This window comes from Xenopus laevis, chromosome 7S (assembly GCF_017654675.1).
Source record: "Xenopus laevis strain J_2021 chromosome 7S, Xenopus_laevis_v10.1, whole genome shotgun sequence".
NCBI lineage: Eukaryota > Metazoa > Chordata > Amphibia > Anura > Pipidae > Xenopus > Xenopus laevis.
Genome location: NC_054384.1, coordinates 77,650,799 through 77,677,955, shown reverse-complemented (window position 1 = coordinate 77,677,955; position 27,157 = coordinate 77,650,799). Strand labels below are relative to the sequence as shown.

Here is a 27,157-nt window from a genome sequence, read left to right as displayed (position 1 = left end):
AGAGATAAAGCAAATGATCTTGCCTGCATTGTCCTTTAATTTGAATTTAAGTTTAGTATGCCTGAAAGCATGATTTAAAATTCTGTGTCTCTTTAAAGAGGAGCCATCCGTAGGGAATAAATGGACAATGCAATATATTTATTTATGAACACTAGGTTGCTAATGTAGGTTATGGAAAAATTGCAGATTAGTCTTAGCTGATGTGAGCAGTAAGGCTTTATATGTATTAAAGCAATCTACAGATTTTTGACAATGGTTTATTTCTATACTGTACATTATTTCAAGTGAACGTGTTTATTTCGTAGTGTATTTGCTATAAGCGCTGCTATTTTCAGCCAACTTTTATCCGTTAACAAAATAAAGCCCCGCCAGGTCCATTGTGTATAATCAAATCTCAGATAATACATACTCACTTCAGAAAGAGATTATATGCATATTATGTTCTCTAGCAATGGTGCAGAACACTTGTATGAAAGTGGGTACAGTATAACTATATATTTATGGTGTTATTATGTTGTATTTTTAACTGGTCCTTTAAAAAGTTTACTTGGAAAATGCATGGGAAGATTTCTATAAAAACCATAACATTTTAGCACAAGAACCATATTTCCTAAAACATGATAAATTAACACACAACACAATGCATCTACTACTATTAAATAGAGAGGATGGGCATATTTAAAGGGATCCTGTCATCGGAAAACATGTTTTTTCAAAACGCATCAGTTAATAGTGCTACTCCAGCAGAATTCTGCACTGAAATCCATTTCTTAAAAGAGCAAACAAATTTTTTTATATTCAATTTTGAAATCTGACATGGGGCTAGACATTTTGTCAATTTCCCAGCTGCCCCTGGTCATGTGACTTGTGCCTGCACCTTAGGAGAGAAATGCTTTCTGGCAGGATGCTGTTTCTCCTTCTCAATGTAACTGAATGTGTCTCAGTGGGACATGGGTTTTTACTATTGAGTGTTGTTCTTAGATCTACCAGGCAGCTGTTATCTTGTGTTAGGGAGCTGCTATCTGGTTACCTTCCCATTGTTCTTTTGTTTGGCTGCTGGGGGGGAAGGGAAGGGGTTGATATCACTCCAATTTGCAGTACAGCAGTAAAGAGTGATTGAAGTTTATCAGAGCACAAGTCACATGACTTGGGGCAGCTGGGAAATTACCAATATGTCTAGCCCCATGTCAGAGTTCAAAATTGAATATAAAAAAATCTGTTTGCTCTTTTGAGAAATGGATTTCAGTGCAGAATTCTGCTGGAGCAGCACTATTAACTGATTCATTTTGAGAAAAAAAAATTTTCCCATGACAGTATCCCTTTTAAGTACTGACTTAATTCATATTGCTATTCAGTATCAAAACTGAGAATGATTTATATGAGGACAAAACTTGTACACTCTATTTTCAAGATATGCAACAGTGCGTCCAGCACCCCAGATTCACAGAATCCTGCTTCCAAACAATCCCACAATGGCACCATTGTCCTTAATGCTAAATTAAGCTATGAATATTTACCTTAAATTCTATTTTTTCTAGGCACAAGATAGAATAAAGTATTAGCCTAGGGTCATAAACAGAGTCTGTCACAGTTGGGCCCAGGTGTTTTAGTTCACAGTCCAGTGATTGGATCTTGCCATGCTCCCGCTTCACCACTCATGAGGTTTTTACAGATTGGCTTCATTAGGATTGACCTTATAATAAGCAGTTCTGCTTGGTAGGCAGCAGAGCTAATGAAGCCTGGTCTGCCATGGACTGAGGCCGGATTTCCATTGACACAAAGGATGGCAGTGCATATGACTGCGAAGGAGACTGAAAAAAGTATGGCAAAAGAAAGGTATAAAATATTTTGGAATAAAACAGCATTCTTGTACCAATAGACTGTGTTTACTAAAATAAAGCTGACGAACAGTAGGGTCCACATATTTAAAACTAGTTTTCCTTCTCTAGGTTGTAAGAATTGAGTCACATAACAAATAAAGTGCATCTAGCCTTTACCGGGATTCCCAATTTTCAGCTCTTTTCCTTCTAGCAGAACCTTATAGAAACAAATGGCTGTCCGTTTGGGTATGACCAGTTTTACTACATGATACCATCAGACCCAGTTGGCATCACTTGAGTAAAAAGACCCTTCAAGTGTACAATATTCAGTACATGAGCCATGCAACTGATTTTGTTTAAATTAAAATGCCCATTGTAAGCGAGACTTGGATGATAGATGGGTATTGTAGCTTAATGATGTCTAGAGTTCTGCAGATTATCTAGTTTGTTTCACTACCTTAAATTAGGATTGTCAGGTTGGTAAATTGCTAAAGGTCATGCTGGGAGTTGTAGGTTTATAACACAAGGAAACCATAAGTAATGGAAGATGTATCCCACTTTTGATCATAGCATTTGATATTCTCAGAATCCACTCAGTTGTCTTTCCTGAAATATTCTGAAAGTATTCTTTCTATCTTTATTGGGGCAAGCCACTTTCAAAGGGCAGCTACTAAACAATATGTGAAAGCTTCCTCCAAATGCCTGAGGTGTCCCCCATTGGATTTGGTTCTGGATGGCAAACCATGTTTCCCCTGTCACTAGGGTTAGGGTATTAACTGATTCTAAAACACCATTAAGGTCATTAACTTGCTCAAATGCTCACTTTACCTAGCTATTATTTTTGTTTGTTTATTGGAAGTTCAAAAATAAAAGTAAATGTCTTCTATTTAACTATAGATAACTGCACTGGTGAAATTTAGAACCTGTTTTATTAAATTAGCCCCCCCACAGCCTTTAAAATGTGTGCAATTCTTGCAGTCTTTTGAAGCACACAATGCACAGCCTCTGTGAGACTCATTAACTGCTTTGGCTGTCCTCCCAAAACGTAAAGCCTAGCTGTGGCTGCATTGTACATTCCCCCAATGTGCGTAAATCTACAGATTTACTGCAAAACACTATGCCCTTTGTTGTAAATCTGCCGGAAGAAATCTCTTCTGGAGCACAGAGGGCTCTCAGTGCGCCAGCAACACAGCCGGTGTACCCGGAGGGAAGCTGTCGCTGTGTGTATTTTAAATATGCTGCAGTGCCAAGCAAGGTGCAGAAAATGTCAGTTTTGGCTCTTTTGCAACTGCAGCTTTACTGTACTTCCTCCCTTTGTGCTATTACAATAGTGAACTTCATGATAATTTACTATGAACTCAGGGCTTATACTTAATTTAGAATTGTGCTGCAATGAGTGTACATTGCTGCTGTATGGTTTTATACTTATATGCAGGAAACTTTGCAACTCAATTAAGTGCATTACTTTTATATATATAAAGCATCTGATTGATTTAATGCTATGGGAGCACGCCACTCTCTTTATTGCAGACTGTAGGGCATTAAAGCAACGTTTTAGGCCTGGCTTGGCCCCTTTAGGGCTCAGGAGCTACAGAGTGCTTCTTTAGTTAGAAGTCCAGTCTGCAGCTAAGCACTATATTACCTAGGGATGCACCGAATCCACTATTTTGGATTCTGCCGAACCCCCCGAATCCTTCACGAAGGATTCGGCTGAATACCGAACCGAGTCCGAATCCTAATTTGCATATGCAAATTAGAGGCGGGAAGGGGAAAACATTTTTTACTTCCTTGTTTTATGACAAAAAGTCACCCAATTTCCCTCTTCACCCCTAATTTGCATATGCAAATTAGGATTCGGATTCAGTTCGGCCAGACAGAAGGATTTGGCCGATTCCGAATCCTGCTGAAAAAGGCCGAATCCCGGCCTGAATCCCGAACTGAATCCTGGATTCGGTGCATACCTCATATTACCTCCTATATCTGACCAAGAGAGGGTGAATTGGTTCATGCCATATTATGCTGGATAAACTTTAGGTCATTTCCAAACAGGATGAACTAGGACTAATGTTTCTTTTAAGGATTCTTAATTTCTATAAGTTAATATGTTACACCGTAGTACCGTACCATAAAGTTTCCTACCATCCCATCCTGAAACATTTAAGCTAATGACATCATCATCATCATCATCATTTATATATACAGACAGTCTGTAACATGGGAAAGGAAAGAAGGAGAGAGGTCAGGAGTAGACAAGTAGAGTTGAGTGTCATCAGCATAAAGGTGATACTGAAGTCCAAACAACTGAATACGTTTTCCTAGTGAAGTTGTATAGAGCGAGAACAGCAGAGGGCCTAGAACAGAGCTTTGAGGAACTCCGACAGAGAGAGGGAACATAGTAGAAGTAGAGTTAGAGAAGGCAACTTTAAAGGAACGGTCAGACAGATAAGATGTAAACCATGAAAGAGCAGTGTCACGAATACCAGCGGAGTATACAATGTCTAGGAGGAGTGGGTGGTCAACTGTGTCAAAGGCTGCTGAGAGATCTAGAAGGATTAGTATGGAATAGTGACCTTTAGACTTTGCCAGTAGTAGATCATTGGTTACTTTGGTAAGTGCAGATTCAGTTGAGTGTGTTGGGCGGAAGCTAGATTGCAGGGAGTCGAGAAGGGAGTTGTGAGTGAGATGCTGGGTATTTTTACAGTAGCTGAGCTCAGGCAGGAAACAACTATGGCCAGAATGGTCTTTCACCACTTCCCATAGACATATATCATAACTGCTAGGGTGAATTGGACCCTAGCAACCAGATTGCTGAAATTGCAAACTGGAGAGCTGCTGGATAAAAAAAACACAAATAAAAATGAAAACCAAATGTGAATGATCTCGACATATCAATCTCTAGATCATACTACAAGTTAATTTAAAGGTGAACAACACCTTTAAAAAAGTTTGTCCTCCTGATTTGATGACCATGGACCACTTTATAATAACATACAGACTATACAATTAGTAATGGAAATGTTATACAGAGTGATTGTTCTTCTTTTACAGTTATTTTTTAAGATAAAATATTTACATTATGTTTCCACTGTAATGATGTTTTCCATCGCTCTTACCCATTCACATAATTTATTGCTAATGCTGTATTATCCTGTGGACTGTTAAATGTAATGGATTTGCATTGATTTGTACTGTGATGGTTACTAATTAAACCCTTAAAAAATATGATTGCACAAAAACCCACTATACATACTGTATTTGGCTTCCATAATAATTGAATTGGAATAAGAAACTGGAAAGCAACAAAGCAGCAATAAATATAATGTGGGGGACACATACACAGAGGCATTTTATACATGACAGGGGAATTTCATACATATAATACTGAGCACCAAATTCCTATTTTACACTACTGATCTGGGCTAATTATAATCAGAAAATGAAGCCAAAAAGCAGTACCGTGCCAAGCCAGCCAAGTGCCATGAAATGACCAGCCAGCGGTGAGGAGACAACTGATCGGCCTACAGGAACATTGGTCGGTGACAAAAGAGGCGTGTCCCTAGCACCCCCACACCCATACCCTTGCACCCTAGGCAAGTTCCTCTTCTGCCTACCCCTGACAGAAGGCTCTACTTCTCATAAATTAGCATTCTATTGACTCAATCCAGCTATGTAGTTACTTTTTTTAAACAGCATAAAAATAAATGCAAAATAATAAGTACACAGAAGACAGCATATCTTTGCAGATGACCTAGAACAATTTGACATCTTTGAAAACTAAATGTTTTGACTAGCAGTGGTCATAGGTCAATGGCAACATACCAAGTTCTGCAGCTCTTTTTATTTGAATTAGACAGGAAAATAAGTCATAGATCAGAGAAAGAGAAACAGAAAGGGACACAGACATTTTTTTCCCTTTATAATCCCAGCACTTGATCTGTGACACCTAACAAACAGTGAGCAAACATCTATTTCACACCTAAAGACTAGTTAACATTTATCCCCTTGTGGTGGCAGTCCTAATGTAAAAGACAGGGGTTCCATTTAAAAGAAATGGAGATGGGAGAGGTGTTAGGCCATTGGCACACAAGTTGTTTTGTGATGACAAGAAGTACCCAAATCTGGGCCCACCAACTCTCATTATCTTTTGTAGAAACTAGCTGACTGCTTCTATTGGTGTTTTCTTACTTGAAAAGGCACATTAGAACATTTGCAGGTTGAGGGCTGCCAGTGTTACCTAGGAGGAGAAGTCAAGTGTAGGCAGCTGGACAAGTTGTTGTTGGGAGAATGCTTACAGATATTCAAAGATGTAAGCTCGGGACAGTTATGAATATTAGTGAAAGTTTCAATGTTATCCACAATATCAGAAACCAAGATAGGCATTTACAGAGAGGGTGTTTGGTCAGGTGTGTATAAGCCTAACATATAACAGGAGTGATGACTTGCCATCAAGGGCTTTATCAATGTGGTGGGCCTGAACTGCAGCGAAAGGGGTTTTAAAAGGTCTAGTTTTATAGGGGTGGCATTTGGGTGCGCATGGGAGGCTCGGAGGCATGGCCAGGCAGCCATAGGGAGCTTATTTTGGCAACTACGGACAGTCTGTTTTAAGACAAAATCAATGCTGTGTTTATGTTACCCACCACCAGTACTTCTAAAGGCCTAGGCTACAAACCGCCTTAAAGGAGAATTCAACACCCCACTGTGATAAGTCCCCAATGCCCCCCCTCCGCTAGTCCCCCTGAAAGTGTTGCCCCAGAATTGTGTCCCCTCTAGTATTACTGACCGCAAATGCAGAGTCAGCGCAGTGGAACTTACGGACGGCATCTTCCGGCGATTCGTAATCTTTGGGTCTTCTTCTTCGGGTCTTCTTACGGCAATTTCGCTCATTTCTGCTGTATGTGCAGTTGTAACGAACCAGAAAACTGCACATGTGCCGATATGCTGCTCACTCTACGAGGATTAACAAAAGCACCGAAGATGGCACCCGTGAGCTCTGCTACGCTCACTCTGCATGTACAGTCAGTAATCTTACAGGGGAAACAATTCTGGGGTAACACTTAGCAGGGGGGAGGCAGGGAGGGGGGCCAGCAGAAGGGGCCAGTGGGGACTTTTCCCAGTGAGGGTTGAATTCTCCTTTAAGGGAATGTCAAAATCCAATGGACAGAGTGGTCTGGGGGTGAAACTGTTAATACTAACGGAGCTTTCTGTAGTAGTATGTGAGCTGGAAAGAACAAACTGGACATCCAAGTCGATGAGCAATAAAAGACTTAGAGAATTCATTTGTGTCTTCAGCACATGGAGGTAGCATCAAGTCAATGGGCCTTTCAACAAAAAAGTATCTTGATCCCACAAACCCCACATCTCAATCACAGTCATGAAGGTTAAAGGAAAACTATACTCCCCGAACAATATAGGTCTCTATAAAAAGATATTGCATAAAACAGCTCATATGTAAAACCCTGCTTCATGTAAATAAACCAATTTCATAATAATATATATTTTTTAGCATTATGTGCCATTGGGTAATCATAAATAGAAAATTGCCATTTTAAACTATACGGGCCGCCCCCTGGGATCATAGGATTCACAGAAACCAAACATGTTAGGTCACATGAGCCAATTAACAGACAGAGTTCTGTCTTTTGCTTCCACACTTCTTCCTGTTACAGTTAGGGGACGATTCACTAACTTCGAGTGAAGGATTCGAAGTAAAAAAACTTCGAATTTCGAAGTGTTTTTTGGGCTACTTCGACCATCGAATGGGCTACTACGACCTTCGACTATGACTTAGAATCGAAGGATTCGAACTAAAAATCGTTCGACTATTCGACCGTTCGATAGTCGAAGTACTGTCTCTTTAAGAAAAATCTTTGACCCCCCTAGTTCGCCATCTAAAAGCTACCGAACTCAATGTTAGCCTATGGGGAAGGTCCCCATAGGCTTTCCTACGTTTTTTTTGATCGAAGGATATTCCTTCGATCGTTGGATTTAAATCCTTCGAATCGTTCGATTCGAAGGATTTAATCGTTCGATGGTACGATTGCACTATTTGCGCTAAAATCCTTCAACTTCGATAATCGAAGTCGAAGGATTTTAATTCCGAATATCGATATCGATGGTTAATTAACCCTCAATATTCGACCCTTTGTGAATCGCCCCCTTAGTTGTTATCTGTTGATCAAGTATTCACCTTGGGGGTATAGTTTTCCTTTAAGGAAAAATTTGGGTTCCCGAAGAAACCCCTCTCCTTAGCTGGACAGGGAGTTCTTTGTTGCAACTAGCCCTATATTGTGTATATTTTAAAGTTTGTCATTGTTTAATTTCTTATGAATGATTAAAACCCTTCTGTATGACCCACACAACCAATATTCACACAGGCCACGTGGAAGGATTTTAAGAATCTATAGGAACTCAATAGCCAGTTGAAAGAATGGATTATTGTTGCGGAAGGCTTCACGCAGGGAACATTTGTTCATTTGCAACTAATAAAAATGACCCACACAACTGAGGAGAGGGGTATACAGTATTATCTTTTCACTGCCTCTCAGAGGCTCTGAGCTCTACCTCCACAGCATGAGGTAAAAAGATGCTTGTATAATGATTGGAAAGGTAGGAGGAAATCGGCAGTGCTATGCAGCCTGAGAGAATAGAGGAGGAGATGGTGATCAACACTGACAGACAATGAGTTTGAAGAAAAGATGCCATTGATTTCAATTATCTTTCCATAATCACCTGTGAAATTACAGCAATCCAGATTTAATTTAAGAGAAATCACATGCAACTGAAACATGTATTATGGGCAACCACAGAACCTGGGGTGTTGCTTAGTATATGATACAGTATATAATGACACCCCAAAGCTTCCTAGTGGAAAAGTAAAATCCAGATTTAATCAGGAACTGGGCATTTCATTTAAGAAATAGTAACAAATGCTATAGAAATCTGTATAAACCACTTAAATCAACAGTGACGTGCAATTAACAACAAGGGAAATGAATAGCAATATTGTTGTATTTGCTCCCCTACAGTTCTTTCTTTTTACTTTAAAAGCCGGTAACATTGGGGCTCTTGAAGAACAGATCATTTTCCAGATGTACTATATAACTTTAATTGCGCAGTATCAATTTAAATGTAGTATTGTGGCCCTTTAGACCAAAGTGGGAGCTTATCTGGATCAGGATTATGATGGTTTCTGCAATCATACAGGCAAGAAATTTATGATTATGTCCCCTCGTTACTTTGGCTGTATGTGTATTTTCTATAGACACGTAAAATGTGAATAGCTACTTGTATGGATCTGCCTGGTGCAATACAGGTAGGCCCGGATTTGTGGCAAGGCCACAAAGGCCTGTGTCTAGGGCGGCAAATTATTAGGGGCAGCATACCGCCCAGCCGTTTTACAGGGAGCGCTGGGGACTCGCATATCCCCAGTGCTCCGGTGCTTGCGCTAATGAGCACGCTTGCGCGGGGAGGGTAGTTCAGAGCGGCCTAGGGGCGCTTGCGTGGGAGATCTGGCCAAGAACAGGTAACATGCAGAAACTTCTAAACTTCTAAATACCAAAGAAATTGTTTGATTAAAAAAAAAAGAAAGAAAGAAAAGTATTTATTATCATCTTAGTTCCTTCATCTATTCCCATCACATCACCTAGACATCATTATTCATCATTAAGCCACGCCTGGGACATTTTGTTGATTTTTGGATTATTGGAACTTGCATATATTAATAGAATGAATGAACTTGGTCAACATGGAACGTGGAGACTTTTTTCACATATGGACATTTAAGATATGGAATAAGGACTATGGACATGGTTTAAGGACAGTCCAATTGAGAAAATTACAGATTTAACATCACAATATTGAAACTACTTATTTATTATTCATTCCACGGGGTTATAAGAATGAGTCACCTATTGGGAGGCTGGTTTGAGTTGTGTTCCCCTCCCTTTATAGACCTATTTAAGGTTTGAATGTTACATAGTGTGTAGCCCTGATACAGGGCTGGCTAAGCCTGAAACGTTGCCGGTTTTGTGGCACAAATAAGCCGCATTGTTCACAATATCGGAGTGCTGCTGTAATATTTTTTTTTTTCTGGTCAAGGGGTACTGGCACCCAAGGCAAGTACCTCATGTGCTCACTCCTGCTCACCTCCTTCTCCTTACTTGCTTGTCTGTCTGCTGCCTTGGCACAACAGCCCCTACCCCTATTCTATACCAATCTCATTTACTTACCTGCCACAATTGCCCCCTATTAGCCACCCACTAACCTGCATCCCATTCCAAGCAGCGTGATTCATGTGTTTTTTTTGCTAAGGGGGTATATTGCCCCCCTGCCATTGCGCACAAGCTATGTGTTTTTTTTGTCTATCTCTGACAATTTGCATAGGGCCAGATTCTTGCTGTTTATGAGCCTTGTAGAGCAGCATCTTCTTGCTGTAGTAGTAGACAAAGAAAAAGATGCTGATAAGATTGCTACATATGCAGTTGAACAGCCCACATACATATCTCAAAATTGTCTTATTTATAATCCTTTTGCATAAAAATATGTGTACCTGAACTACCTGTAATGGTAGGCTTCCGGTTGTGAAGGGAACACACTATTTCAGTTATGCAGCACTGAAGCTACATTTGGAAGCAGTACCATTACTATTTTACTACATACTAAATACATATTAAGATTGTAGCTCTGCAGGAGAAATCTAGAGCATTTCAACACAATTTTAATGTTGTGACATCATTTTTAATCAGTGTAATCTTGCCTTGTACACCACACAAAAGTAAAGCAATAGTATTGCTAGCCTGTGTAGGAAGATCATCTTTTTATGGTATCATAAAGAGGCTTAGTGACCTAAACAACTGTTTCTGATTTTGAATTAGAGAACCAAACCTGGTTAGGGTGACACAGGCTAAGACATGACTAAGACATGCATACTTTCTGTTTTCAGAAGGCTTTATGCTGCATGTCTTGCACATGAAGGGCTTCTTGGCTCCTTTTAACCCATCTCACCCTAATCAGGTTTGGTTCTCTGCTACACTACTGCTCAAGTCCTACCCTCTCAGAAGCCATGTTCCAATATCTTCCACTGATGAGATCTAACAAGATCAAAACAGACTGTTTGCAAGTTTGGATATATGACTCTTAACCATTAGGTTGTATCTGTGCTATAAAGCCAGCTATTCTGGATGCATAGTTGCCCAAATGGATATAAAGGAGAGATTTGCATGTCTTCGCCCATAATGCCTTACGTGAGAGTCTAACTCTCAGTTTTGTTATTAAGGCAGTGCTATGTAGGCAAGTAAATACCTTCTGTTTTTAGAAGGCTTTAGGCTGCATAATTTTGAATTCAACTTACTCAGTGTTTAGATGACATACAAAAAAATTCATGCCACCACCACTAGCTGAAATGACATTCAAGAGGGCAGTGATGTAACTTGATGCTACTGTGCCCCCCAAAATATCCAGAGGTTGTCTTGTTTTGCAAATATATGTTGAACTTGCTCACTATTTGAGTATCATGGACCCCCCCTGCAACCGGGAGGTCAATGGTCTGTAGACATGAGCTTGTCCCGGTTGCCCTGAATTAGGGTTGCCAAAGCCAGGAGGTAAATCAGGGGCCTAGTTGGATTACATAAAGGGGTGGATAGCATTGGCATATCCTGAGAGGTCCAAGTGTCACGCCTTGTGGCCCAGACCACAGAGGAATATCCACCTAGGCCAAAGTTTAAAGTGTAGACTGGAGGGAGTAGACTGGCAAGGAGACTGGAAGGATGCTTGCACACAACACAGTTTATTAGGCCAACATAAAGTTATACAGGCAAGATAATAAAACATGCAACTGCTCAGGAGGAATAGCTCAAGGATAGCAAAAGTCCTGGGACAGGCAAAAATACTAGCAGAGTATAAAATACCAGCAAGGTCAGGGGCGTAACTACCGGGGGAGCAGGGGGTGCAAATGGGCCAGGGCCCGCACCCCCGCAGGGCCCCCCCTGGAAGATCATGCACGCTGCAGCCGGCTGGAGTCGGCTGCAGGCGCAGAGATACATCACGCACACGTGGGTGGGGGCGGGCCCGTCTGCACGGCCCGCACCAGGGCCCGCCCCCACCAAGTTACGTTACTGAGCAAGGTAAAAGGTCTGAAATCAGGATCAGAACCAGGTACAGGGTCAGGGTGCCCACCAGGCAATCAGGAACAAGGATAACATGGACTGGGTGGCCAACCCAGCAGAATGACCAGCATCTACGAACTGGCAAGCAGAGAAGCCTGGTCTTTAAATATGGACTCTCTGCTGGGAACTCATTAGTGATAGGCTGCACCCACCAGTTAGTGCAGAGCATCTGAGTATAATTAACAGCACTAGGGATAGCCATAGGAACCTCAAAACAGGGTAAGCCTATACCTCTAACCTGCCTGAATAGAGAAGTGGTAAGGCAACAGGTTGCAATATAAAAGGTAACTGTCCATTCTGTCCATTCCTCAAAACCAAGCAGAGGAATGGACAGATGAATGATGCCTCACACCAAGCCACAGTCCAGGTTTTACAGTTCTAAAACCAAGACAGGCAGAAAACTACACAGGTGGTAATGACAACCATATCTGAGATATCTGCTCATCAAGTATATACAAGATAGGCAGGATAGTGAGAATCATCTGCTGATGAAAGATGAGTGTAAAACGGGACACACAGATTATGTGGGGACATAATCACTCTTAATGAGTACATTAGAGGACAATATTGACAGATCGCAGGGGGACCTTTTTGAATAAAAAGGATCACCGCACCAGAGGCCATCCCTTTGAATTAGAGGAACAGAACTTTCATTTGAAGTGGCATTGGTGGTTCTTCAGAGTGAGGACAGTGAGGTTGCAGAAATCCCTACTAGATAATGTTACGATGACTGATTTACTTAATACCTTTACGAGGGGCTTGGAAGATTTCTTGAACAACCATAATATCCAAGGCTATAGTGATACTAAAATCTACAATTAATATAGATATTGGTACGGTATATATAGTTTATGTAAGTGTATGGAGGGGTCGGTGTGAGTATGTATGTATGGGCTGGTCCAGATTTGTGGTGAGGCCAAATCTTCTGGCACAAGAACGGCGCAGCATAGGGGCACCTGCATTCGAAATTCGGGACCTGTGCATAGGTGCTGGGTTTATGCCTCTTCCTACTTAGTAGTACTTTTAGACATACCTCCCAACTATCCCACTTTATGCAGGACAGATTTTTTTTTGCCTACAGCCCACTGTTCTCAGTACATTATATTTTCATTACTTTAGGACACTTTCATTTTGTGGTGTTACTGTCCCTTTAAGGAATGTCCATTTGAGGGGGTGGTTATAAACACCATGTCCCCCACTTATTGAGCTACTAAAATCTGCAGTGAAAAAATGCTTGATATTGCCTCTTGTGCCATTGTCGTAATGGAAAATAAGTAGTGCTTTCTCTGTGCAGACCCAATATACTATGCATGTATTCTTTTAGCTACAAAACCCATCAGTGAATATATCCTTGTATAGTCAGAGTGTATATACTTGCAATTTGTGTGCATTATATACTTTGAGAGCAGGGTTAATGAGTTGCATTGTCCAGTGAGAAAAATGAGGTATACCCATAATGTTTCACCATACACATCTCAAGCACATTACCTAGAGGCAGCAATAGACAATAGTATCTAAAGCATGTTATGTAATGAGAAAATTGTTAATGGCATCATATTAAACATTGAGAAAAGTGGGTAAGACACTCAAGAAAATACATTGAATGGAATATGGTACTCCAAGCACACATAATACTGAAACTCAATGGGTGCTGACACTCAAAGTAGACTATAAAGTGAGAGTTATTTGGTAATGGTGCCCTAACATTATACTGTATGTAGTTTATGGAGCACATTATATACAGGAACTGGTACCCCCACCAGTAAACCAGGAAAATACCCAGTGGGCCCCAGACTTGCTGGGCCTCGCTTACTGCCTTCTTCCCCCCCCCCCCACCCACCCTTGACGGTCCACTTCCCTTAACATTATGCCTCTTATAGATTGACCTCCTCCTTGCAAATGACAGTGCACCTCCTGGCTGGGCCCCGACGATTGCCTGCTGACTGTGTGCCTCTGTGCTGGGCACCCTGCGGCCCCACGGATTGCCATACTGACAAAAACTATTTATACGGAGATTAATACTGTTAAAGACTGCTGTGCGTTCCACTGTGGAACTCAGGGCCATCTTTATTTTTCAAGCTTCCTTGTGGCCTAGCTAACCTCCTTGCACTTTCCTGCTGTACCCCTGAGCCCCACTCTCTTCTTTGGATTGCACAGCCTTCTTTAATTTTGATGCAGGAGGCAAACATAGTCATGCATCATGGAAACACTTAAAAAGAAAAAAGTTTCCTGCATACTACTTTATTACCCATTTCTACTGTGATCTTTCAGAATTCACAGGGCATGTACAACAATATTTTCTGGGCCCCCTACAAGTAATAAAAACATGGGTGGAATGCCCCCCTAAAAGTTAAAAAATAACATTGGTGGCGTGGCCCTCCCTACAAGTTAAAAAAAACATTGGTGGCCAGATCCCCCCCTACAAGTATAAAAAAAATTAGTGCCCAATGGTTTAATTAAAAAAAAAAAGGTAATTTGTGTTCAGTGAAACTTAATTTTCTTCTTCCTCTACCTTTCTGTGGCTTTGGCTCCTACTTCGGCACCGCACGGCTCCCACTCCGCCATTCTAGTTTCCTACTTTGGCACGACTCGGTTTCTACTCCAGCAGGCTAGGCTCCTACTTCGGCACAGCTCCTATTTCAGTGCAACCCTGCTCATTCTTTGGCATGCTGCCCAACCATACCACATAGATTCAAAAACACTGGGGATGCGCAGGAGATACAATAATTTTTAAAATTTCCAGTGCGCCAATCCCCATTGCTCCAGTCCAGATAATGAAAATTTGCACGAAGAAAGGGGACAGGGTCGCAACAGGGAGTACCTTTATGTGTTTAGTGGAAGGTGAGGTTCTCTAGTGAGCCCCTGGTACTCCAGTCCATAACTACTGGTACCTCAAGTAAATTATAGAGTAAGAAGCAGTGGTTATTGACACAACAAGCATATTATATTGTGAGATGCAGTGGGTCCTAGCATCACAAAACATTACACACTGAGTGAGACAGTGAGTACTGCCACTTCAACTACTTGTGAGATGCAACAGTGAGATGCAACAGTCAGTTGATACCCGCATCCCAAGGACTGCCTGTCCTTCTTTTCCTGGAAAAAAAATCGAGATTTATTATGCCACGAGGCTGCTAAAATTCTAAATCCAAAATCTCATCCCTGCCGAGGTCATGTAGAAGTCAATGGCAGATGTCCCTTTTACAGTTGGAAGATATCATGATCTGAGCTGGGTTTTGTACGATAATCAATAACAATAACAATTGTGGTTTTTGGGGGATAATCCAAAAAAATCTGAGTTTACGGGCATCAAATCTGAAAAAGCTGCACATTTCTAACACTAGCCACCATAATTTGTTTTGGACAGCCACCTTTGCAACAATAACAGCTTTACACAATTTTCAGGACTGATTTTGGCCAATGTATCTACAGTATGCTTATTTCCTCCATGTTTCTTAGGTTAAAGGGGTGGTTCACCTTTAAGTTAACTTTCAGTATGTTATAGACTGGCTAATTCTAAGCAACTTGTCAATTGGTCTTCATTATTCATTTTCTATAGTTTTATAATTATTTGCCTTTTTCTTCTGACTCTTTCCAGCTTTCAAATGGGGGTCACTGAACCCCATCTAAAAAACAAATGCTCTGTAAGGCTACACATGTTATTGCTATTTTTTATCACTTCTCTTTCTATTCAGGCCTCTCCTATTCATATTCCAATCTCTTAGTCATATCAATGCATGGTTGCTAAGGTAATTTGGACCCTAGCAACCGGACAGCTGAAATTGCAAATTGGAGAGCTGCTGAATAAAAAGCTAAATAATTCAAAAAACACAAATAATAGAAAATGAAAACCAATTGCAAATTGTCTTAGAATATCACTCTCTACATCCTACTAACAGTTAATTTAAAGGTGAACAACCCCTTTAAGATATTTATACATGGGTGGATAAAAGCGGGTGACTCCTGAATTCCTGCACATCAGATGTGATCTGCTCACACATGGTGGCCACCAACCCCAATGCACTACTCTGTGTTCTCATCCTAGGTATGGGGCAAACGGACAGCTGATAGGGAAAATGAGATAAGGTTCAGGAATAGGGTAAGGGCAATCATTCTTTTAAATTGCTCTGCAAGGGATTCTTAGATTGGACTAAACATGACAACTGGGATTCCAGCTCCTTGCTTTTGCCTAAAAAAAAACTTACAAAGAAATAAAAACTGGTTTGCATTTAATAGAATAAAAAGCTTACATTTCATTATTTCATTGTCTCTCATTTTAGTCATTACATGTTTAATTTTCCAGTGGCACAATCTCCTTATGCCATTTTCTAATACCCTCGTTGCTACTGCCTTTAAGTTCCAGTCAGGGTCGGACTGGGCCGGCCCAGAAACGCTCCCTACTTGTAGAACTGCAGCTCTCCCAACCTTCCTCCCTGGCTTCAGTCGGTCGCTGCCCGACCTCCCTCTTTGGCCCCAGTTGCAGTTGTGTGAAGGAATAGGTGAGCACAGGGGGAGGGGAAGAGGGAGGTTGCAACTGGACTGGGTTGCTGCTGGGGGGTCCTGGGGGTGGTGTAAGGGTCCCTAAGGCAGCAGACCCGGTGGGCCCGGGCGTCCCAGTCCAATGCTGCTTTCAGTCCTCTATGTGCCACTTTCTCCACCCCTGTCCTTATATGACACTGTCTCAACCCCAGTAATTTTCTTTCCTTATCCATAAACACTAAATGCTGTGGGCCTCCTTAACTGAAAAGCATTTGGAGATTTTTGTGGATAACAAACTGTATAACTAGTTAGTGGCTACTATAGTTAGTAAAGTACCGTCTTGCCAAAAACAATGGAATAACGTGAGGAATGAAAATAATAATGTTGCCTCTTTGTAGGTTCCTGGTAAGGTCTTACCTTGACTATGCAGTGCAGTTTTGGACCCCAGCCCTTAAGAGGAACATTACTGAGCTATGGAGAGTGCAAAAAAAAATGGTAATGGTAATGGAACAATTGACATATGAGAAAAGTTTGAGATTGTTTTCTCTGGAGAAAATGCACTTGTAAGGCACATTGTACAAGTACATTAGAGGATATTAGAGAAAGATATGTGGGGATCTTTTTCTCACAGAAAAACTCGAGGGATTAAAAATGCATTTGAAGCAGCAAAAATTATTCGATGAGGGCAGTGAGGTTGGGGAATTCCCTTCTGGGTGATTGGGATGGCAAGTATGATAGTATCCAAAGCTACAGTGACCTCAAGACTTCCAGATAGTTTACAATATATACAGTATGTGTTTATATAGTTTTATACTGTATATGTGAATATATAAAAAGTCTATATAAGTAAATATATATTTATTTATACAATGCAGAAGAACAGTTCACAGGAATTGATGAATTAGTCTTCCAATGGTTAATTTTGCTCAAACAGTGCAACGCACAAAGAGGACTCCTGTGGGGGGACCAAGACAATGAGCAAAATAAAATGTTGGAAGACTAATTCAGCAAAACCTGTGAGTGCTGTTCTTCTGGATTGTTTATGTTATTTCTTAGCTCAGGCACACAGGTAAATGAACTGGTTATGGTGCACATCGTACATATCTCTCTATATATATTTATATATATGCACTGGGTGTCATTTAGAGAGTTGACCTTGACAGACTTTTGGGGTTTTTTTTAATCCAAAATTACTTTGTAACTCTCTTGCTCTCCCTCCCTATCCTGGGGATGCTGACTGCTACTAATTGTGCCAGCTGCAAAATAGTCCAACTAATATATACTGTAGCTTTGATAAAGCAGAAAAAGCTGCTTATATGTTTTTCCACACATTATATGCAGGGGTGCTTCGCCAATGAGGCGAGTTGAGGCTGTCGCCTCAGGTGGCAGCGCCCCACTAGGTACCAGGGGCAGCAAAAATGCTGCTCCTGGTTCTTTAAGAGTGAATTTCCGGGGGAGGGGGGCAGCAGCAACTGCTGCTGCCTCAGGCGGCAGAGGGGCCAGGATCGCCCCTGATTATATGCAACATGTGAGTCTGTATGTACCCTATGATTTTTTTTTACAGGAGAACTATACCCCAGAAAAATGTAGGTCTGTATAAAAATATATTGCATAAAACAGCTCATTTGTAAAACTCTGCTCCGTGTAAATAAACCATTTTCATATAATATACTTTTTTAGTAGTATGTGCCATGTGTATGTTATGCTGATGGTCTGGGGCATGTGTACCTGGACCCAAAATGATCCTTGCTGAACACTTCCATTTATGACCAGCATTATATCTCACTGTATTTGCTGGCGGCCTCATGGATCCCATTTGAGGACACCCCCTTTCTATTAAAGTAATAATAAACTCCTAAAAAGGGATAAAGTTAATTAAAAAGATGCAACATACTGCAGTAATTCCAACTTTCATTTTAAGTGCTGTTCCATTCAGAAGGTATACAAATAAATAAGGATTATGGTGGTACCTGATCAAATGCCCCTATTGCAATTTTATAGTGGTGCTGATTGCATCCATACCCCTACAGTGTATTCAGGGAGTAACTCACCAGGAGCAACTGCACTCAGCACAAAAATAAATGAATTTCTGGTTAAAACACTGAACATTTAGGGCATTTATGGTAAGTCTGCACTACAGTAGCAAGATCTCTTGATCATGCCCTGCCATTGCCTAACATTGTGATTGCCACATATTACAGACCCAGCTTAATTGCGGGAAACTGCAGATGAAGGCAATTCTCAGTGATTAAGTTAGATTCCAATGAGTAACATGTTTTACTTGCGGTGATCACAATGTTAGGCAATGGACAGGCATTTTGTCGCCTGTGGTAGCACAGATTTACCATAACAAGTCTTACCAAGTGCCATTTTCCTTATAGGAGTAAGAAATGTCCAATCCATGGGTGGTGCCAAATGTTAGGGCTACCCAGGGCCGCCATCAGGGGGTCACAGGGAGGACAGTTGTCCTGTGCCCGCAGGATTTTGTGTCTAAGGGGGGCTGGCCATGCTTCACTTACTTGATTATCCGGGCCCCCCTGCTTTCAGCGTGCTGCCAGCTGCACAAAATAGGAGCACAGAAGCTTTTCTCCTATTAAGATTTCCTGTACCCTCATTGGTTCTTTAAGAATAAGTCCCGGTAAATCTGCATTGGGATTGGATCCCCGTGTGGGGCCCCGTGATTTCTAATGGCGGCCCTGGGGCAACCCAAAGGACTGTAATGACTTACATAGCTGCTGGTGCTCCTGTTAGAAGAAAACTGCACTGGCCTGGGCAGGGCTGGATTTGATAGTGCGGCGCCCTGAGGCCACATGGTCCGAGCACCAGGCGTTCGCATGTACGTTTCCCCCTGGCCTTCGCTGCATGGTCCTATCACCAAACAATTAGTCTGCACAACTCCTCCAACGCGCAAGGGCGTGCTGTTAAAGGACCAGTAACATCAAAAAATTAAATTGTTTTAAACGAAACCTGTCACTTTTTTACTTATAGTAGAACTGTAAATAAAGAGTTAATAGTAATCACATAGCTTCACTTTTTTTTTAAATAAATGTAACTAATACAGAGGTTCAAAAGAGCGCACAAGACTCCACAAGCCCCGACTTTCTGAAAGTCGGTGTGCAAAATCTCATGGGAAAAATATGCTGAATCAAAATCTCGTGAGATTTCATCTCAATGTCATGGCTTGAAGCGAGGAAGAAGGAGTAAGTACAGTATCTGTGCGCCTCTTAAAGCCTCTGGCCAGCCTGCCACCAAACCTGCAAGGAGTGGGGGGTAAAAATATCTCATTTACTTTTCAGCGCGACCTTAAGCCGAATCACTGGAGCGCTTTGTCAATCTTGCGGCCATTAGAATCCATTAGCTCAATAATGGGTAATGCGCAATGGAGCGGTCACATGGTATGACCACATGACAGTGACGCCACAAAGGTCCCTTTAGAAACTAGCCGCTACCTAGAAAATAGCCGCTACCCTGTCCACTATCTTCTTTCTTCCTGATACGGATCTTCCTGTCAGTGCGCATGCGCGGGATTTCAGACGCAGAGGAACAAGGACGGAAGATTTTACTGCTCTTTAATCAAAATGGCGCTTTCCAGTCATTCTATTTGCAAAGTAAGAATAAATAAGGTTATGTACAACTTTTAAAACTATCTCTCAACTGTTGGTCTGTTTAATCGAATTGCAGACAGTATATGCATATATTTGAAAAGTGACAGGTCCTCTTTAAAGTAATAAAAATATAATGCAGTGTTGCCCTGCACTAGTAAAACTGCTGTGTTTGCTTCAGAAACACTACTATTGTTTATATAAATAAGCTGCTGTGTAGCAATGGGGGCAGCCATTCAAAGGAGAAAAGGCTCATGTTACACAGCAGATAAGCTCTGTAGAACATAATGGTGTTATCTGTTATCCATTATTAATCCTGTGCCATATAGCCGTTCTTCAATTTCAGCCATTGCTACTCAGCAGCTTGTTTATATGAACTATAGTAGTGTTTCTGAAGCAAACAGATCAGTTTTACCAGTCCAGGGCAACACTACATTATATTTTCATTACTTTAAAACACTTTCAGTTTATAGAGTTACGGTTCCTTTTAGCACTGGGGAACTTTGAGTCCCCAGTGCTCCTTAGGATGCAGCTGGGTGGCATGCCACCCCTAAAATGTTGCTGCCCTAGGCCTGGGCCTTTGTGGCTTTGCCACAAATCCGGGACTGGGCCTGGGATATTTTTGAGCATGAAATCCTGCAGTTTTCTGTTAATAGAAGCACCGGCCTTGGGTGTTCCCTAACATTTGGCAACCTCCATGGATTGGACATCTCTGTCTCCTTTAAACCAACCAGAGGTGATTTTTTGTTGCCGATGGTAAATTCTGTTCTAGGCAAAATGCTTATCTTGCAGTTCCCCCAGATAAATTGATTTCTCTCCTGTTAGGCTACCAGCCCCCCACCCCTAAACCGTTTTACAGGGGTGCAAGTAAGAACACCACCAGGCCCGGATTTGTGGAAAGGCCCGGGCCTAAGGTGGCAGGATTTTAGGGGGAGGCATGCTGCCCAACCACACCCACATTGGTTCAAAACCACTGGGGATACGCAGAAGATACAATAATTTTGTAAATTTCCCTTGCCCAATCCACAATGCTCCGGTCCTAATTATGGAAATTTGCATGAATTAAGGGGACACGGGTGAATGAACGGCAGTGGGCCTAGGGGCGCCCACTATGTAATTCTGGCCCTGAACACCACCCTTCCTTCAAAGGCGCTACCTATAAAAGTGCTACAAGTAACACTTCTAAGCCGTTTGAAGTATGAAAAATTCCACAGGCTTGCCATTTTTATCTCTCTTTTTTTTATAAGTTGTACCATTGAATCTACAAAAAGACAAGACTGTGTCATTGACCCTTTCTGTGAGCTCTGCCCAACATACAGCCTCCAGCTATTATAGTTGATCCCCAAGTTACAGCATCCTCCAACAGCCTTTGGCTCATGAAGGATACTGGGAGTGGCAGTTCAATCAAATCTAGAGTCCTGCAGGTTGCGTTTTAAATAAAGGCGTCCGACTTACAATATATTGGCCCCACTATGACTGAGGACAACCCTGCTCCTCCCTCCCCCCAACCCCTTGCTGCCTGAAAGCTCTCTAGGGGGCTAATGACCTCTCATTAGTGCTGCCCCGTCTCTCTCCCCTCCTGCTTGGCTCCCACTTCATGTCAATACTAGACACACACTCAGTCCCTCTGTAACTGCTTCCTTGCCAGAAAAAAAAAACAGAAAAGAGTATTAGACTGACAAGACATGGCAATGGTAAGTTTCAGCATCTATATAATTGTCAATTTAATTACAGAGGGTACATTAATCTTATTTATGGCCATTACACACCGGGCATTTGAATATATATTTGTATTCTGCGTCTCAATCGTACGTAGTATTTGTTAGGTTTGCGGTAACCTTAAGGGTTAGTCCACACGAGGAGATTCGGGGAGATTTGGTCGCCTGGCGACTAATCGCTTCTTCTTCTGGGCAACAATCTCCCCGAACTGCCTTTGCGTCTTCCCATCTGCTAAAATGAAAAGTCGCCTGCGTTAAAGCACACGCGGTGCTTCGTTTTCCGAAGTCCCCCTGAAGTTTCCTCGTGAGGCGGATGGGAAGACATGCGAAGGCAGTTCAGGGAGATTGTTGCCCAGAAGAGGCGATTAGTCGCCAGGCAACTAAATCTAACCTTGTGGACTAAACTCCCGTATAACTACTCCCTGCTATAGGTGATAAGGCACAACAGTGTTCATTGAGGGATTCTTTCAGAGATACATTAACCCTATGTTGTGACAGAAGATAATGTGCCTCAGCAGCAGGCAGGGGAAGAGTTAACGGTAACTTCGTTGGTCCATGGTGGTAAAGTGGCAGCCACAAAAGCCGTGAGTGACAGTCGCACTATAGATATACCTGTGCCGGTTACAGGATATCAGGAGAGTCCGTGTGGGAGAGCGTGAGCTCCTGGGACAAGCCGGAGTATTGTGTTTATGGTAACGCTGTGTGGCGGCGAGTGAGGGCGCACATTCCGGGTAACTGGATACTTATCAGTCTCCAGGGAGAGCCTCCCATGGGAGAGGAGGAGACTTGGAAGTTTCCAAACTATTTTTGAGACTAGGGATTCCGCACGAAGACTCTCCGGCATGAGGGAGTAACCGGCAGGCTCAGCAGGGCCACAGTAGGAGCAACCAGGGCGCGCCAAGCATGTCGTCCGTCACACAACCCCCTCGTCTCCCCCTGTCCCCTCCCGCTGCCGCCAGTGATGTTTAAATGGGCCAAGTTGGGAGAAGCGGCGGAGAAGGCAAATGTTGTTCGGTCAGAGAGTGTGTGAAGTCCAGTGTGTGACATGTAGTATAGAGGGATCCCCCGGCAGCCCCTAAGCACCAGGGACATGTGCTAGTGAGACTGGGGAGGCAGCAGATCCCTCACCCCAGGGACAGCAGCTCCCTCACATGTAATCATCATCATCATTATTATTATTATCCTCCTCATTAATAGGCAGACTGGCGGCAGCAGGTGGATGAGGGGACTCACAGTAGCCACTAGCCGAAACGGCTTCATTTGGCCACAGGGTCAGCCAAGGGGCAGTGGCAAGGCGAGAGGGGGAGGGGACATTGCGTGCCAAGGCCAGAGGAGCTTAAAGGGGCATAAGGGCACAGGGAGGTGAGTAGGGGCCACTGGGCCCCACGTTGCACTTTTCATCATTGGGGGGGCGAGGTTGGTTGATCGGGGGATCAATAAGAATTTCCAGAAGCAAATACACACACACACGATGAAGTCTCCGGCGGCTCAGCCCTCTCCAGCATGTCAAGTGTCAGGCACATGAGCAGCAGCTCAGGAGTTGCACTGAAGCCCGACACTCGCTGCTAGCAAAAGTCGCCGCTACCTACAAAGCACAAAGTCGCACTTACAGCAGAAGGTGCCATTGCCGCGGACTAGGGGGCAACGCGGGGACACCATGCCGGCTATCAAGAAAGAGAGACCGGACCGAGAGGAGCTAGCCCTCGCAGCCTTCAACCAGCCCATGGACTCCATCCCGGGTTACCTCGCAGCCGCTATCCCGGTAGTGACTCCGCACCCGCCAGTTTACGAGCACCTCTTCTCCCCCCACCGAGCCTACCTGGGCTTGCCCGAGCCCCACCACCACCCCCCGCTGCCCGATGACATGATGCTCGAGAGGTTCTCCTCCATCCCGGACTTCCAGCCGCTCTTTGATCAGGGGGAGCCCTGCATTGAGGTGGAGTGTGGGGAGAACAAGGCTCTGCTCTACATCCAGAAGTTGTGCCAAGGGAGCAAAGGGCCCTCCATCCGATACCGAGGAGAGTGGCTCACCCCTAACGAGTTCCAGTTTGTCAGCGGCCGGGAGACGGCGAAGGACTGGAAGCGGAGCATCAGACACAAAGGTACCGGGGAGACTGGGGAGAAAGAAAAGTTAAGGCAAAGTCTGCCACCGAACCACCGTGCTGCTCATTGGGGTGGCTTCATTGGCTGGGGCTTGCTGGGAGTTGTAGTTCTGCAGCAGCCAAAACTGCCAGTCACTAGGGTTAGCTCTGACACAAGTCTAATGTCTTGCTCGTGGCAAATGCTTGGCATTCTTAGGGAGTCTGTGTGTCTGGCAGGATCCTGTGCTGGCTGCGATATTCTTTAGGTAGGTTATTTATTAGCCTCTTATCATCATCATCCACTCAGTATATTCAAATATGTGCCTTTTATTGTGGGCTATGTGCTTCCTTGATAAGGTACTGGCCACATAGGATGGGGTTCAGGGTATTTGTTAGGTTTGAGAGCATATTTATTATGGGATTGGCTGTGATCGATGGGATCATTTTAAGGGCATTTGCTGGGACTGAAAGGGCATTTGTCAAAGTGTCTCCTCGATAGGAAATGAGTTAATTTAGTTGTTTTATTTTTCTTAACTCAATGGATGCTGGATGTAGTTAAACCTCATTATTCCATGTAACTAACCGTGGCACTCTGTAAATGAGTCTAATCTAAAGGTTAACGGGGCATCAGGCAGCATATGGTTAGTAGCCGGGGCTCTGTTTCTGTAGAGCTGAAGGAAGGGGATACTAATACCCCAGTACCAGTGAATGGCAGGGGACAAGAGGGAGATACCCTGCGTTGCTCTAAGTGAGGCAGCTGGGGATACCCAATCTCATTACTCATGGGCAGAGGGGTTGTTTGTGTGGAATCTGTTGAAACTTCTAAGTCTCTTTCCCCATTAGAGGTTCCTCTATTAAACTGCTCTGAACTCACTATCCGCTTACCCATTAGGGACATAGAGTTCCATGAACCTTCTCAGAACCACCCAGTGCCAAACAGAATTCAGTCTGATTAGCCCCATGCCCAGGGGTTCTAATACAATGATTATTGAAAGGGTATCGTTTTTATTATTTTTGTAGTGTTTTACTCTCTCACAGCCTTGTGTGGCTAATTCCGCATTGCCCTTTACTTGGAGCCCATGCAATGACTTAAACTGGTTAACTCTTTAAGTCTGTAGAGGAAGAATTAACTCCTGGCTGTCACTGTCACAGAACGGGTTAATGCAGCTGCTTTCTTCCTGGAAGTGTAGTCTGGGGGGTGGGTAATATCCAAACGTGGTTATGGGAAGCTCCAAGGGCTGCTGGTGCTCAGAGTGAACCAGGAACCATCTCTGTTCCCCACACACCATATTCTCTCTCTTTGGTGACCCCATATGTCAGGCTGGAGATTTGGCACTGAGGCGCAAGCTGCTGGGGTTGGAGAGGTAAATGGAGAGGGGTTGATGCATCCACTGCCACACCCTGCCATACCGTGGGTACCAAGGAATATGTTAATTGGAGTTTGGGGTACAGGGAAATGTTTTTTTCCTAGGGATAGCCTTATATGACTTCCCACTGCCATAATACTAGCATTTATTAGCGTGGTTATTTATGTGTATTTATGCAACAGAGCTGAACTTCTGGGTGGATTTTATGGTGAATTAATTACATTTTGATCATATAGTTTGAATTTTAATCATGGGTAGATTTGAGATTATGAATGTCCAGCCTGGGGCCCTCCAGCTGCTGTTGAGCATTAAGTATTTTACATTGGGAACTCCCATATTTTATAGGGATAGCCTTGTGTCACTACCCACAACCGGTAATGATACCACTGGTTAATCATTTGTATTTCTCATTTGGGGAAGAGGGTGGTGGTTATGAGTAAGTTAACTTTTTTTTCTTTTTGGCAGCATGTGACGCTCAGTACTCTGTCCCCTGTGGCACTGAAGCAGTTAAGAGAGAGGGACAGCGAGTGCGTCTAATATTGATAGGAGGTGGGAGCCAAGCAGGAGGGGGGAGAGACAGGGCAGCACTAATGAGAGGTCATTAACCCCCCAGAGAGCTTCCAGGCAGAAGGAGGGGAGGGAGGAGTGTAACAGGAGAAAAGTCTGTTTATATGGTTGGAAAACTGCACTGTGAACTCAGTGGGCACTGCCAGTACGTGACACTGGGGCTGACAGGAAGGCTTTATTTACACAGTGCGTTCCTCTGCCCTACATACAGATATCTGACTGTGTGTCAGCAGGTCATTCCTTAATATACATGAGGAATATATATGTGCAATTTATCATTTCATTGCTTGCTTATTTATATCCAAGTCTTTCGTGCTGTAGCCCTTAAACATGTTTTCTACTTTTAAGTCTCACTGATAAGTTAGTATGTTTGGGTTGCTACCTGCATGCATGTTCATTTAATCCCATTACTAGTATGGCTGCAATGGTTTATCGTTAGGTTGAGGTATTGTGGGTGAATGCATGAGGTGAGGGAAAGCAGTGCATGCTGGGGCTGTTTGAGTGCCCCCCACCTGGCATTGAGCGTTGCCATGTTCTTACAATAGTTTTGGCAGAAGGCATGTATCACTTGACTGCTTCCTTCTCTGTTGATGTTTTGCCAAATGCCTGTACTTTGTCCTAAACTTGTCTCACCTCTTGTCTCTTTCATATGCTGTTACCAGGGAAAAGTTTGAAGACTCTTATGTCCAAAGGAATCTTGCAGGTACATCCTCCAATCTGTGATTGCCCTGGTTGTCGAATTTCGTCTCCAGTGGTAAGATTATTGTTCTGTTTTAGTGCCACTCTTTCTACATCACCATATGATCAAGTGTTTGGTCTGAGAGGTCCTGCCACTGGGGCCGTCTGCCTGGCAGATGTATTGCTTTGTGCCTACGCCAGAGATTCTTCCTTGGCTGCTACAAAAGCAGTCTCTTTTGGCTTCAATTATCAATTTCCTTCAGACTAGTAAAAAGAGAGAAAAACTACATGAAAGCAGCAAAGTTTGGCTGCATCCAACTGGATGGAATGGCAACATTTACACATTCCATGGTGACTCATATATTTCCACTTTGCTATAATAAAGGCACCAATTGGGCCAAATGTACATACATGAAGATCATTACAAAAAAAAAAAAATAGAGCAATGCTAATACACTTCATGTTGTTTTTTTTTATAAATGGGCTTTAAAGGGACTGCAGCTTCAATATTCTCAAAGTAAATGTACTGAATAAGTAATGTTTATTGATGTGAACTGTATAGCTATGGCAGACTTTCACTTATTGACTCAGAAAAGTGGTTAGTTTTAATGCTTTGCTGTTTGCTGGGGTGGGGGGGGGGGCAGCAGCTCAGGTGAAAAAATTGCTGGCATCTTTGGAAAGT

The 27,157-nt window shown here is 42.9% G+C and overlaps 1 protein-coding gene across 5 annotated transcripts in view; it reads left to right on the top strand.

Moving 5' to 3' along the window:
• Positions 1-22,595: 22,595 nt before the first annotated feature.
• samd11.S (sterile alpha motif domain containing 11 S homeolog) overlaps positions 22,596-27,157 on the top strand; it is a 138,237-nt gene continuing 133,675 nt past the window's right edge. Inside the window, exons 1-2 of one of the 5 annotated variants that reach the window (XM_018227833.2) lie at positions 22,596-23,884; positions 26,460-26,500. In XM_018227833.2, the coding sequence (XP_018083322.1) occupies positions 23,440-23,884; positions 26,460-26,500 (486 nt within the window). In that variant the 5' untranslated portion in view covers positions 22,596-23,439. Of the gene's footprint in view, positions 23,885-23,975; positions 24,130-24,161; positions 25,228-26,459; positions 26,552-27,157 lie in introns of those variants that run through there. The other 4 variants (XM_018227832.2, XM_018227838.2, XM_018227842.2 and 1 more) reach the window with 4 other exon arrangements.